At 45.0% G+C, this 14,343-nt stretch overlaps 1 protein-coding gene across 1 annotated transcript in view; it reads left to right on the forward strand.

Moving 5' to 3' along the window:
• Nucleotides 1-14,343, forward strand: part of TSPAN7 (tetraspanin 7) — a 139,251-nt gene that overhangs the window by 105,816 nt on the left and 19,092 nt on the right. Inside the window, exons 2-3 of the mRNA XM_028482530.1 lie at nucleotides 7,938-8,126; nucleotides 11,985-12,059. Of these exons, the coding sequence (XP_028338331.1) occupies nucleotides 7,938-8,126; nucleotides 11,985-12,059 (264 nt within the window). The remainder of the gene's footprint in view (nucleotides 1-7,937; nucleotides 8,127-11,984; nucleotides 12,060-14,343) is intronic.

A 14,343-nucleotide genomic window follows, 5' to 3' on the forward strand; every position in this document is an offset into this window, starting at 1 on the left:
CAAAGATACTACAAAAAAAGAAAATTACAGACCAGTATCACTGATGAATATAGATGCAAAAATCCTCAACAAAATACTAGCAAGCAGAATCCAACAACTCATTAAAAGGTCATACACCATGATCAAGTGGGATTTATCCCAGGGATGCAAGGATTCTTCAATATACACAAGTCAATCAATGTGATACACCATATTAACAAACTGAAGAATAAAACCATATGATCATCTCAGTAGATGCAGAAAAAGCTTTTGACAAAATTCAACACCTATGTATGATAAAAACTCTACAGAAAGTGAGCATACAGGGAACCTACCTCAACATAATAAAGGCCATATATGACAAACCCACAGCGAACATCATTCTCAATGGTGAAAAACTGAAAGAATTTCGTCTAAGATCTGGCACAAGACAAGGATGTCCACTGTCACCACTATTATTCAACATAGTTTTGAAAGTCCTAGCCACGGCAATCAGAGAAGAAAAAGAAATAAATGGAATAAGAATTGGAAAAGAAGAAGTGAAACTATCGCTGCTTGCAGATGACATGATACTATATTTAGATAATCCTAAAGATGCCACCAGAAAACTACTAGAGCTAATCAATGAATTTGGTAAAGTTGCAGGATACAAAATTAATGCACAGAAGTCTCTTGTATTCTTATATACTAACAACAAAAGATCAGAAAGAGAAATTAAGGAAACCATTTCATTTACCATTGCAACAAAAAGAATAAAACACCTAGTAATTAACCTACCTAAGGAGGTAAAAGACCTGTACTCAGAAAACTATAAGACACTGATGAAATAAATCAAAGATGACACAAACAGATGGGGAGATACACCATGTTCTTGGATTGGAAGAATCAATATTATGAAAATGACTATACTCCCAAAAGCAATCTACAGATTCAGTGCAATCCCTGTCAAATTACCAGTGGCACTGTTTACAGAACTAGAACAAAAAATCTTAAAATTTGTATGGAGACACAAAAGACCCTGAATAGACAAAGCCATCTTGAGGGAGAAAAACGGAGCTGGAGGAATCAGGCTCCGTGACTTCAAACTATATTACAAAGCTGCAGTCATCAAGACAGTATGGTACTGGCACAAAAACAGAAATATAGATCAGTGGACCAGCACAGAAAGCCCAGAGATAAACCCACGTACCTATGGTCAACTAATCTATGACAAAGGAGGCAAGGATACACAATGGAGAAAAGACAGTCTCTTCAGTAAGTGGTGTTGGGAAAACTGGAGAGCTACATGTAAAAGAATGAAATTACAACACTCCCTAACACCATACACAAAAATAAACTCAAAATGGATTAAAGACCTAAATGTAACATTGGACACTATAAAACTCTTAGAGGAAAACATAGGCAGAACACTCCATGACATAAATCACAGCAAGATCCTTTTTGACTCACCTGCTAAAGAAATGGAAACAAAAACAAAAATAAACAAATGGGACCTAATGAAACTTAAAAGCTTTTGCACAGCAAAGGAAACCATAAACAAGACAAAAAGACAACCCTCAGAACGGAAGAACATATTTGCAAAGGAAGCAACTGACAAAGGATTAATCTCCAGAATATACAAGCAGCTCATGCAGCTCAGTGTCAAAAAAACAAACAACCCAATCCAAAAATGGGCAGAAGACCTAAATAGACAAACAATAAATGCTGGAGAGGGTGTGGAGAAAAGGGAACCCTCTTGCACTGTTGGTGGGAATTTAAAGTGGTACAGCCACTATGGAGAACAGTATTGCGGTTCCTTAAAAAACTACAAATAGAACTACCATACCACCCAGCAATCCCACTACTGGGCATATACCCTGAGAAAACCATAATTCAAAAAGAGTCATGTACCACAATGTTTATTCCAGCACTGTTTACAATAGCCAAGACATGGGAGCAATCTAAGTGTCCATCGACAGATGAATGGATAAAGGAGATATGGCACATATATACAATGGAATATTACTCAGCCATTAAAAAGGAACAAAATTGGGTCATTTGTTGAGTCTGTCATACAGAGTGAAGTAAGTCAGAAAGAGAAAAACAAATATTGTATATTAACACATATGTGTGGAATCTAGAAAAATGGTACAGATGAACCGGTTTGCAGCACAGAAATAGAGACACAGGTGTAGAGAACAAACGTATGGACACCAAGGGTGGAAAGCGGCGGGGTGGTGGTGGTGGGATGAATTGGGCGATTGGGATTGACATGTATATGCTGATGTGTATGAAATGGATAATAAGAACCTGCTGTATAAAAAAAATAAAATTAGATTTTAAGAAAAGGCTACAAATGAACTTAACGTTCAAAAGAGAAATAGAGTTACAGATGTAGCAAACAAACTTATGGTTATGGGGGCGGGGTAAGGGGTGGGGGTGTTGTATAAATTGGGAGATGGGGATTGACACACACTACTATATAGAAAATAGATAACTAATAAAGACCTACTGTGTAGCACAGGGAACTCTCCGCATACTCTGTAATGGCCTATATGGGAAAAGAATCTTAAAAAAGAGTGGCTATATGTATATGTATAAGTGATTCACTTTGCTGTACTCCTGAAACTAACACAACATTGGAAATCAACTATACCTCAATAAAGATTTTACAAATAAATAAACAAAGGAACAAGAAAACGCCTCTGGGCGTGTGAGGAGGACGGAAGTGCTATATCCCTGGCTCCTCTCCGGGGATCAGGAAGCTGTAAGGACAGTAGGGAGACTTCCCAGCATTTGTGGTGCTGACCTGGCAGGAGCAAGGGGACTCATTTCTCTTTGCTACCTGCTTCTCCTGTATCTACTTCAGGATGAACATAAACCTCACTAAGTCTCTTCCAGAGCGTTTCAGACACACCTTGGTACAGTGGCAACCCCACCTGTAGTTTTCTTTTAGTGTAATTTTCAAGTAATGTGAACAATCACACCAAACCTTTTCTAGCTCTGATTCTAGTTTTTTCAGCCTCCTCACCAAGCCTAAATTAGTAGTAGCCAGAGGTACTTTGCTCTCCATATATTTCGAGCTGTGTTGCAAGCATGCAGAAAATGTCAAGCCACCATGAGATGCTGGGAGTTAAGAGACCAAGAGACAGCCTGGCTGCTGCTGGTGGGCCCCAGGCCTGCCCTCCTGGCTTGTGGTTGAGGCGGGAGCCTGTAAGGTGGCAGGGCCTTCACCAGGCCACTTGCGTAGTTTATCTACGGGCTCTGATCTGTCCCCTCCTTGGCCACACTATTGGCTGCTTGCTGATTGGTTCTTCTGAGAAGGAAGCAAAACTTCCATGAGAAAGCCAAAATCGGTGACACACTACCTGATTTTGGAATTTGAGGTCTCTGAAGATCTGAGATGCAAAATTGCTTTGGCGAGCTCTGAACCCACTCATTCATTGCACCCCAGAGCAGAAGAGAGAGGTCAAGAGAACCTGTCCTTTACTTTGCACTCTGTGGGTGCTCATCAAGGCACATGTAGGGGTGAGTGTTGCTGTGTGTGTTAACAGGAACCAAGAAAAAAAAATCCTGCAGACCACAGTGACTTTTGTCTTTGGCTTGTCTTTGTATGTTTCTTATCCTTGGTAAGAAGCATTATTATAGCGAGAAAAATGTTAATAAGTACTTGTTTATTGTGTTTTGTGGCTCTTTAGCCCTTTGCTTGTAATTTTTTTCCTCCAACTGCCTGGCAGTTTCTTCCAAGACTCACCCCAAGTCCATCACCAGTACCATCACGAAATATGGCTTTCCTCACTTCAGGGTGCACTGTGGCCCAACCTTTTCCTCCATTATCTGTTTATTTTCTTCTTCTTTCTCCTTAGCACTGTTATTTCCCCCAGATTATGATGCCTGCTCAGATGGGCATTCTACCATTTCCTCAGAGATGTCCAGAGGGTATAGCAGGCTAACATGAAACTTCTCCCCCTTTAACTCTACAATCAGATGCTGGTTCATTCATGCAGCAGACATGTACTGGGCATTCACTGTACACAAAGCCCAGAGCTCCTGCTTTTGAGGGGCTCACAGTCCTGGACGTGCATGGGAGGGGGATGGGGTGCAGCATGATGATGGCATATTTCCAATAAGTTCTGTTTAAGGAGGCTGGGAGGAGGGCGTCCAGGGTACCCTAAGAGTTTAGGATGTAGACAGGTAGTGATAGGAAGGGTAAGGGTTCTAGGTCAGAGGATCATCACAAGCAAAGGTTGAGAAGCAGTAAAGTACAGGAAGCACACAGAGGACAACTCCACTTTCCTGGAAGTACATAGAGTTGACAAAGGCTAGTGAGGAAGATGAGGCTAAAGAGGTGGGTCTGGGCTGTGCAGAAGGACCTGCCTCTGTGGAGTTCAGGCTTCCACACACAGAGCTGGCCCATCGGGAATGTTTGAGTAGAAGAAGAGGGACATTGGAGAAGGACTTTCCTCTCTGGCTGGTTTTTAGATTCCTGGCACACAGGCGCTGGAAGGGGCTGGTCTATCCCAGTCTCTACCTCATTCAGAGGAGGAGTCCCTTAGAGGATGTCTGGGTTGGTCAAGGTCAAAATATTGGGTGGCTTTTTTCCCAAGCAATATGGTGCCCACAATGTTGTGTTTGTTTGCACCCACTGGCAATCTTTAAGAGGCACCCTTGGAGGTCTGCAAAAATAGCCTTTTTGCCAAAAAAAAAAAAAAAAAGAATATTTGTGTAATTTACATTGTATGAACGTTCTAACAAGTTGATACCATAGGCTTTGTACTTTGCACGAGGAGAGGTTTTATACACAAAGCAATGACTGCGTTTGCAGAAATTAGTTTTTGAAAGAAAAGGAATAAAAACGTTAATATTGTTTGCCTTAAAAGCAGGATTTGTGTTAACTTTGGCATACTGCACATAATCTTTGTTAGTAAATGAACTTCATGAAATCACTGGTGACAGAAATATAATATCAGACTCTTATACTTGGTGAGTAATAGACACTTTCATTAAAGCCATCGTGTTCCAATAATGACTGACAGTATAGAGAGTATACAGAGTATAGAGTATAGAATGCAGCTAGTCAGTGTCTGTCTGAAAGGTTACTGAATCTTTGGGGGCAATCATATGAAATTGAAAGTGTCTGGATGAGACATATTCGGCCTCAACAATGAGTAGTTTAAATTTTTTGGTTTTGTTCAGTACACTTACATTGTAATATTTACAGCTTTAGGCAGTTAATGCCAGAGAGGGAAGTAGGGGAGAAAGATTCTCTTTGGTTTCATGTTAAGTTACCTCTCAGTACTCACCTGATGGAGAAGTTTTGTAAGTATTTGGCATGTGAAAGACCCTGTTTTATAAAATAGAGGTCTAAGACCCAGAGGAATGAAATGTATTTGTCAATGAATATTAAGCATTTACTCTGTGCCCGGCACTGTGCTAAGCGTTGAGTAATAAAAGATAGCTCAAGCGCTGTCCTTTCTACCTAATGTTCACTGCATTCTTAACCCTAATGAGTAGAGAGTTGAATCTTAAATTTTGATTTTAATGGAGGAAAAGCATTTTGTTTCCGTTTGGAGGAGTATGGCAGAGGTGTTCAAGGAAGGTACTTTGTTTAGCAACCACCAGGTGTCAGTACAGGACTTGGAACTCTTGGCAACAAATGCATTCTTGGTTTTCCTAACTCACTAAGGCCATGCCCATTTTGACTTTTCAAAGGCGGTAGACCTCCACTGGGCCACTTTCTCCCCAGTGTTAGTGTCAAACACTTTCTCCTCAAGATTGCATCACATTCCTTCACCTTTGCCTTATAAAAGTAGCCCAAGTTCCTCGACCTTTTTCTACTTCAAAGCTTTTAATTCTTTCACAGCGATGGTTCTACAAAGTAGGGAGGCTGTCGGGATGGGGGTAGGGGAGTTTCACGAAGCTCTTGTTGCGTCCACTGATCCCATCCCCCAAACCAGTGGAGCCCACTCTCGGCTGGTATGGGTAAAGGTGGAGGGTCTGTTCTTTTTCCCCCCGCACAGAGAAACAATCTGATGGTGGAGCTTGATGGCTCCAAACTGCAGAAGGAAGTGTACAGAGAGAAGCTCCTAGGCATCTCCACTGGCCCAGCCGTTTGCTTCCTCGTGTAGTGGTATGTGCTCACGTAGGGACATTAAGGAACAGTGTGTTTGTTGACTGACAGGGGAAACCTTGGAGAGGCGGATATTGATTTGTGTCATACAGGTTTTCACCAGTTTCTCATCTTGCCTCCTCACTTTTTTGTTTACGTATATATAAATAAATAAATCATTTTCTTACATTCTCTTCCCTTATTGGTTATTACAAGATAATTGAATATAGTTCCCTGTTATACAGTAGGTCCTTGTTGTTTATTTTATATATAGTGGTATGTATCTGTTAATCCCAAACTCCTAATTTATCCCCCATTTTCCCCTTTGGTATCATAAGTTTGCTTTCTATATCTGTCAGTCTGTTTCTGTTTTGTAAATAAGTTCATTTGTATCATCTTTAGATTCCACATATAAGCGATATCATATGGTATTTGTCTTTCTCTGATTTACTTCACTCAGTGTGGTCATCTCTAGGTCCATCCATGTGGCTGCAAATGGCATTATTTCCTTCTTTTTTATTTTCCTCCTCACTCGAATGGGCAGGCTGCACAGGGAGCTGAGGCATTTGGTGTGGGGCATCTGGGGATAGGGTGGGAGAAACTGGGGAAGGGCTTCCGTGGACATCCAAGCTTTTTTCGAGCCTCATAAGATGTCAGAAGTGGTGGCAGCTGGAGGGATGTCAGTTCTAATGAGCTGCTCAGCTGTTGGTAAACTGAGGGAGAGACGGGCTGGGGAGCTAGAGACACAAAGTCAGCCACTGGCTTCAGCAGCTAAGGCTCCTGGGGTGTGTGGCCTGCAGGGGATGGAGAGTCAGGCATGGCGTGCAGCCCCAAGTCTATGCCCTGAAGTAAGGGCCCGAGTGATGCGAGGCTCTATGGTGCAGACACCCTGTGGCGATTTCCTTGGGCCGATCAGCGTGACTTGACAAATTGTAGTACAGCTAATTCCAGGCACTATTCAGATTCTTCTGTTGTTTTATAGTGAATAAAATATTGTAAATAAGGCAGCACATCAATAGGGATTCGAAAATAGTTTCAGTATTTTGCTTTTGTAGAGATTTTTGTCATGATAGTCAAAGAAGATCACCTTGTTCTTGAAAACATCACGTAGGATATCCTTAAAATATTCCATATACACACATGCCATTGAAGAGGGCGGCTGATGTTCTTACTGGAGTCACATGCCCAGCTCTGCGTTGAGTAGCAGCTCCCAGACCAGATCTGGGAAGGCTCTCAGACCTGTATTAGAATTGATTGATTGATTGATTGATTGATTGATTGAATTTATTTATTTTTATGGCTGCATTGGGTCTTTGTTGCTGTGCGCGGGCTTTCTGTAGTTGCCGTGAGCGGGGGCTACTCTTCGTTGCAGTGCGTGGGCTTCTCATCGCGGTGGCTTCTCTTGTTGTGGCGCACGGGCTCTAGGCGTGCAGGCTCAGTCGTTGTGGCGCACGGGCTTAGAGTTGCTCCGCGGCACGTGGGATCTTCCCGGACCAGGGCTCGAACCCGTGTCCCCTGCATGGGTAGGAGGATTCTTAACCACTGAGCCACCAGGCAAGTCCCTAGGATGTACTTTTTAAGCAGCTTTTAGAAAAAAGTTGTTTAGTGTTGGCTTGACTTACAGTTGATATGGTACCTGCATATGGGATTGTGTAAGGGACAGATCTAGTTGTCCAAAATCAAAGTGTCTTTACTGTGTGGTGGCTTTAGTTCATGGGCTCTGGCCTCTCCCACTGCTTCAGGGAATCCTACAGCAAGTGCCTGCTTGCTCCCGGAAACTGGAGTCTTCAGATTCCAGCCACATTGCTCTGTGTTGATTCTCACCTCTCTCAGCAGCAGTCTCACAGTTCTCACTCCTGCTTCTTTTCAGATCACTGGGGTGATCCTGCTGGCCGTTGGAGTCTGGGGCAAACTCACTCTGGGCACCTATATTTCCCTTATTGCCGAGAACTCCACAAATGCTCCCTATGTGCTCATCGGAACTGGCACCACTATTGTCGTGTTTGGCCTGTTTGGATGCTTTGCCACATGCCGTGGTAGCCCATGGATGCTGAAACTGGTGAGTAGGTCACAATATAATACTGCTTTCTGATTCTGTTTTGTAAAAATGTAAATCACGTGAAAGCAAAGTGGCCCTTCTTGAAGCCACAGATGAGTCCTTAATAGTCATTGAGTCTAATTTTAGTCCAGGCTTTTACCTAACCCACCCTTTAATCCCCTAGAGGGAGAAACAACCCCAGATATAGCCTGACACAAAAAAATCCCGTCCTGGTCCCTCAAGGTAGATGATGACAAAGCAGTGGCCAGCGGTTCTAATAAGCCGTTTATAGCCTCGTGGCAAGATGCCCTGTTCCAGTTTTGAATTCTGTCTTAGAAATCTCTGCAGGCATGTGATGTGTAGCCTTGGTGGGTGAGGCAGTACCCCGAACATAAGCAGCCTTTCATTTCCAAGTTCCCAGTGGAGAAATACTTTTCTGCCTCCTTGAGCTGGGCTGTGCTGGGATGCATGGGCACGCTCTCCTCTACGCCTGCACAGCCTGGCTCCATGCAGTGGGAGTTGAGCTAAGCCAGAGGTTCCCCACTCAACAGACACAGCAGTGATGTTTCCCAAAGGATAAGGATAGGCTGTTGAAAGGCTGCTGCTGCAAGCCTTAACTTTCTGGTAGACCAGTTGCCTAATTATCTAGTCTCTTGCCCATGCTTTTCATTAATAAGAGTTTATGTGCACGGTGTTCACAGATAAAAGGCAGCAAGAGCCTCTCCTCAAAAGAAAATTTTGTTTAAAAGGATTTCTTTCAGACGTCTTGTTCTCTGAAAGGGGAGAGTCGAGATTCCCTCGGTGCTGGGTGGCCCGTCCTTTCTTGTTTAGCCCTAGACTGCAGTAACCCATAATACCATCTAGTGACAGATACGGGTGTGAGGGTGATTCACTCCAAAGGAAGCACCTTCCAAATGGGCACTGGTCAGTCTCTTTGTTGGCAACCTGATGGAGGTCGTGCTTGATTTGGCCATTCTCTGTCCTGAAGACCATGTGGGAAGCTGATACCCTGGCCACAGCTAATCCTTCCAGGTTGGTGGAAAAGCCGTAGTGAGACCATATGGTGGCACTTCTGCTGCTGTCACCTCCACTAGCACTGTGAGTCTACCTTCTAGTACTTCTTATCGGCGCTAGTGTTTCCTTTGGTCTAGTGTTGTAGTTTTCAACTTTGATCTGTGCCTGAGTCACCTGGGCAGCTTTTTAAAAACACCTCTGCCAGAGGCCAACCCCCAGCCAATGGAACCAGAAGCTATGGCGGTCAGGATCTGGCTTCACATTTTCTGAAAGCTCTCCAGGGGTGCTATTGCACAGCCAGAGCTGAGACCCTCTTCTTCAGTACAGTGAGTAGCAAGGGAAGAATTAACTCCAGAGGCATGGAAAACAAAGACTGCTAAAAATCCATCTGTCCAAACAAGAAGGGAGGAGACCTGGAGACCGGACTGACCCTGGTGCTAACTGGCTTAAGTCTTGAGGGGCAAGGATGTAACCTCTTTGGGCCTTTGTCCCCATTTATGAAAGAACAGTATTGGACTAACCCACCAAGGTTTCTTCCAGCCCAAAGACTATGACTGAAGCAGGCAGAAGTGGGCATGCAACAATGGAATAGTCATCTCTGGCTTCATCTGACGGTTTCATACCATGCTGCCATTTTCTCCTGACACTTGTGAGCTTACTAGCAAGTGACCCTTTTGGCGAGTAGAGAAGTTTGGGGGGCTTGGTATTGGTTTTGGTCTTCTAAAAGCCACCATTTAGTTCCTTTTACCCGCTCGATGTTGTCCTGTGTGCATACTCCATTTTATTTATTCCTCACCACCGCCGTAAAATTCAGGTTGTGTTTTCATGTTATGTGATAAAGACTTGGAGGTGAAATACCTTGTCCAAGTTCACACAACTAATGTGCAGAGAGCTGGGACGGGAAACCAGATAGGTTTCTTTCTAAAGCCAGGACTATTTCTACTACAGTATTTTCATTTGGAGAAAACTCAAACCCTGCCACCTGGATTTAATACAGGCTCTCCGCAGCAGGCCTTCTGAAGGAGCAGCAGCTCTCCTCTGGAAGCTTCCAGAAGCAGAGAACCTCCTAGGGACGTGAAACTGCTGATCTAGCTGAACAGAGCAGAAGTCACTTGATGAGCTGTCCATCTAAAATTTTACAGTCCTCATTTAACCTCATTAATTGCAAAACAATTGAAAATAACTATTTTCACTTTATGGAGGCCCAGAACCGTGACCTCTTTGCTAAGAGCTACACCACAGAGTCAAAAGTTCTTTCTCCCACCTGCCTCCTGATGGTCACTTTCTCACAGGACTTTCTGGGGGAGTCTAGGCCTGGGGTGAGAGTCTCCCTAGAGTAAATTGTGCTTCTAATTGCATTTTGTACCAAGTTGAGAGAGAGAAGTCGTGTACATGGAGCCTTCTGTTCATAACTGTGTGTTTGATACTTTAGTGTCTGTGCTTTCAGTGTGCGGAGAGACTTTTATTAATATTTTGAACGAAACCAGCATTTTAAGGCAGTATTTCCTCCTTTGAATATATGTGCCCCTGGCTGAGAAAAATAATTTATGATCCCATGCACACATATAAACTTTACAAGACATATGTACACTTTACAAGTAAGCAGTATGGCCACGTGCAGTGTACTCAAATTCCAGGGCATCACCAAGGGCCATTCCCAACATTCGAGAGCGTTGTATTTCATTTTGAGATGAGAAGAAGCAGATTCTAAGACATATGCCTCGTAGGAGAGGAATCAATTCTCTTTCCTTTTATCTGCTTTTCAGTCACAAAAATGGAAACCCTTAATGTCTCAGAAGTACCATATAATATCCCTGAACTTAGGCACTTGCACGCACGCGTGCACACGCGCGCGCACACACACACACACACACACACACACACACACACACAATCGACTTGGAAAGTACAGGAAGCATGAAATGTGTAAGAAGCACTGGGGGTTTTAGATGCTTGCGAACATTGTTGGTCAGCAGCGGAGCTGATTTGCTTTTCAAAAGGCTATCAACTCCGCAGGCAGAACAAGAGAGGCAAGCGACCCACTGCTGCGGGTGCCGCATTCAGGCCATGGTGAGGAAGGGTATCACGTGGGCCTGTGCACATCTGGGCCGCTCTGTCAGAATGGGAGGGATACAACTCCAAAGGAAGGGGGTTTGAAGCCACTTCATAGGAGATGTGCTTAAGGAAACAGGAGGGGTTGCCCGAACTGAGAGAAGCAGCCGGGTCCCTCCATGGCTGTATTCACAGAGACGAAGGGCCGTGGCGTGGAAGAGAGGTCACACTGGTTCTGGCGTCTCCTGAAAGCAGATCCAACACCAGTAAGTGGAATTTACAAGTAGGCAGACTGTGGCCAAGCAGAAGAAGCCTTTCTGGCAATCGGAACAGTTTAAAACCTGAATGAGCTGCAAGGGATGGGCGGGTGGAGGGAGTGGTCTCAGCTTGCAGATGCCAGGTGACCCTGGTGAGGAAAGTGGTCTAAAGGACTCACAGACAGGGTGGAACTGTGTCCTGTGCCCTCCAGAGTACTTTCTACCTCGAGGAGCCTAACATTAAGAATAGTGGATACTTAGTTGTAAAAAGCCCTTCCAGATTTCTCCTGGTTGAGCTGAGCTGACAGGCATGATGCTGGTCCCTGGATGCGCTGTCCTCAGCCCGTGTGTCCCCAAATGCTTACGCATGTTAAACAGACACATGCTTATATGGAGGCTCATATGGGAACATATGGAGAAGAGGATTTTTCCATTTTTCCTTCTAGGGAATATGACGACTTGTCTAATTCCCCCTGACAAGAAGGGACCTAGCCCAAAGAAGCACTCTTCTTCCCCCCGCCATATCTGACTGTGTCCTTGTCCACTTGCTTTGCAGTATGCCATGTTTCTGTCTCTGGTGTTCCTGGCTGAACTCGTGGCTGGCATTTCCGGGTTTGTGTTTCGTCACGAGGTGAGTATACACCAAGTGGAGAACTCAGTTCAGGGGTCTTTGGGAGGAGGATTTTTGAAACGTCTTGGAATGGGTAAAGGATGCAGAGAAGCTAGCTGGCATCCCCAGTGGTATTTGCTAGTTTCCAAATGCCATGGGCTATGAGCTGAAATGCCCAGAAAATTCTACAGGCGGGAATTTCGCCAAACCTGAAACCTTAGTTGTTGACCCTCACTCTATTTCTTTATATAGATGTCGCATGAAAGGATTCTCCGCCTTGTTGGCTTTTTAAAAAATTTATTTATTTTTGGCTGCTTTGGGTCTTCGTTGCTGCGCGCGGGCTTTCTCTAGTTGCGGCGAGTGGGGGCTACTCCTCGTTGTGGTGCGCGGGCGTCTCACTGCGGTGGCTTCTCTTGTTGCAGACCACGGGCTCTAGGCGTGTGGGCTTCAGTAGTTGTGACACGTGGGCTCAGTAGTTGTGGCTCGCGGGCTCTAGAGCGCAGGCCTAGTAGTTGTGGCGCATGGGCTTGGTTGCTTCGCGGCATGTGGGATCTTCCCGGACCAGGGCTTGAACCCGTGTCCCCTGCATTGGCAGGCGGATTCTTAACCACTGCGCCACCAGGGAAGTCGTTCCTCCTTCTTTTAAAAAAATGACCTTCCATATAGATTAAATACTTTAAAAGTAGCCACTTCAGCAAGGCACAAGTGTATATCCGTATATCAAGATTTCTCAGAGGCCAGAGGCAAGCCAAACAAGTCGTTGGCCAAAGGCAAAGTGCTACATTTCCCCTAAGCAGCCTGTGCTCTACTGTCTCCTCCCCAGAGCCCCTGCGGGGCGCCCCCTGTCGCCCGGGGGTAAAATCCACACCCCAGTGGTGAGGAGCCCTGTGGCTTCGCTTGGTGGTGTGGGAAAGGGAGAGAAGACAGTCATGATCAAAAACCCCTACAAAGCTGTGCTTTGTTTTTTATTTACATGTAAAATTTGAGATTTCTACAGCTGTGGAGAATTATTTTGAATCCGGTTTTGCGATCAAAACTGCTAGTTTCAAGGACACTCCCAGCTGTCCTTTGTCACATGTGGCCATCCTTCCATGTCCTGTCACTGAGGCTGCTCTATTTGGACAACGTATAGATGCTAATGCAGGGATGAGCTGCTCTCATGCTGTCTGTAGCTGCCGTGGTATCACTTTTCAGATGTGTATACTGATGATAGGTCAGAAAGTGTATACACTACAATACAGTTCTGGTTCTAACTCCCCACTCCCCAAATTCATTATTGTTCCCTGTAAATGACAGTAAAGATAGAAGCAGCTACACATGTGTTAGAATGGAAAGAAATAGCAAGATGGAGGTAGGAAAGTCAGTGAGGTCGAGTGTGGTAACTGTGGCTCTAGAAGTCTGGCATCACCTGTTCCCAGGCCCTGCCTTTGTGCTTGGCCAAGTCAAGTTCCCAGTGAGCCTGCCTTAGGCGCTTTCTCCCCGCTCTTCCCCTTTACCACATGTGGCCTCTCAGATGCCAAGACGGACTTCTAGAACCATTTCATGTGGGCACTGCATCCAGAGTTAGATCCCCCATTCTCATTCTCAGCTGAGGTAAAACCTGATGAAGTCACGGCCTAGAGGTGCCCCCGATGCATGTGTGAACCCCAGGCCCAGCCTGGCTCGCTCCAACCTGAGCCCTTGCCTACTTCCTTTCCATGTGCTGCTGGGACCGGGCTCCACGTAGGGGTTTTCTCTGCATGGTTCCTGATACCTAGGACCTGAACATCCTTACCTGCCTAACCTCTTTTCACTGAAAAACCATTTAGGGAAGTGGTGGCTGGGGGTTGCAGTGCCACTCTTCGGCCACCAGTAGTGGTCTTGAGTTTGGCTAAAGAGTCAAACACACATGATGAGAATAGGTCACAACCTAGCAGCATTGACTGAGAAGGATACAGTAAAGGAAACATAGCTTGCAGGCAGGGCAGCAATGGGCTCGTTTCTTCAGTGGGAGTCCTCAAAGTGGTCCAGGCTCTAGTCTGTGTAGACCTGCCCACGCCTAAGAGACGATGCACGTGCAATGAAACGAGAGGACACAGCTGGGTGTGGCAACCACCTTGGCCTAGAAGCTCCATGTAAATAGTGTCTCTTTATCTCTTGTAACTGTCCAATGGGCATAGCGTCCAGTATCTCAGCAAGGAATGTGCCTAGTTAGAAGAGTCACCATATTTAGCCCTAAGCTTCCCACCAGGTAATTATTGTCATTTGCTGAAGTCCAGGCCAGAGTCATTTCACCAATCTGGGCACTTTTTACCATAAGCGGGGT

Source organism: Physeter macrocephalus, chromosome 21, assembly GCF_002837175.3.
Source record: "Physeter macrocephalus isolate SW-GA chromosome 21, ASM283717v5, whole genome shotgun sequence".
In the NCBI taxonomy this organism is placed as follows: domain Eukaryota; kingdom Metazoa; phylum Chordata; class Mammalia; order Artiodactyla; family Physeteridae; genus Physeter; species Physeter macrocephalus.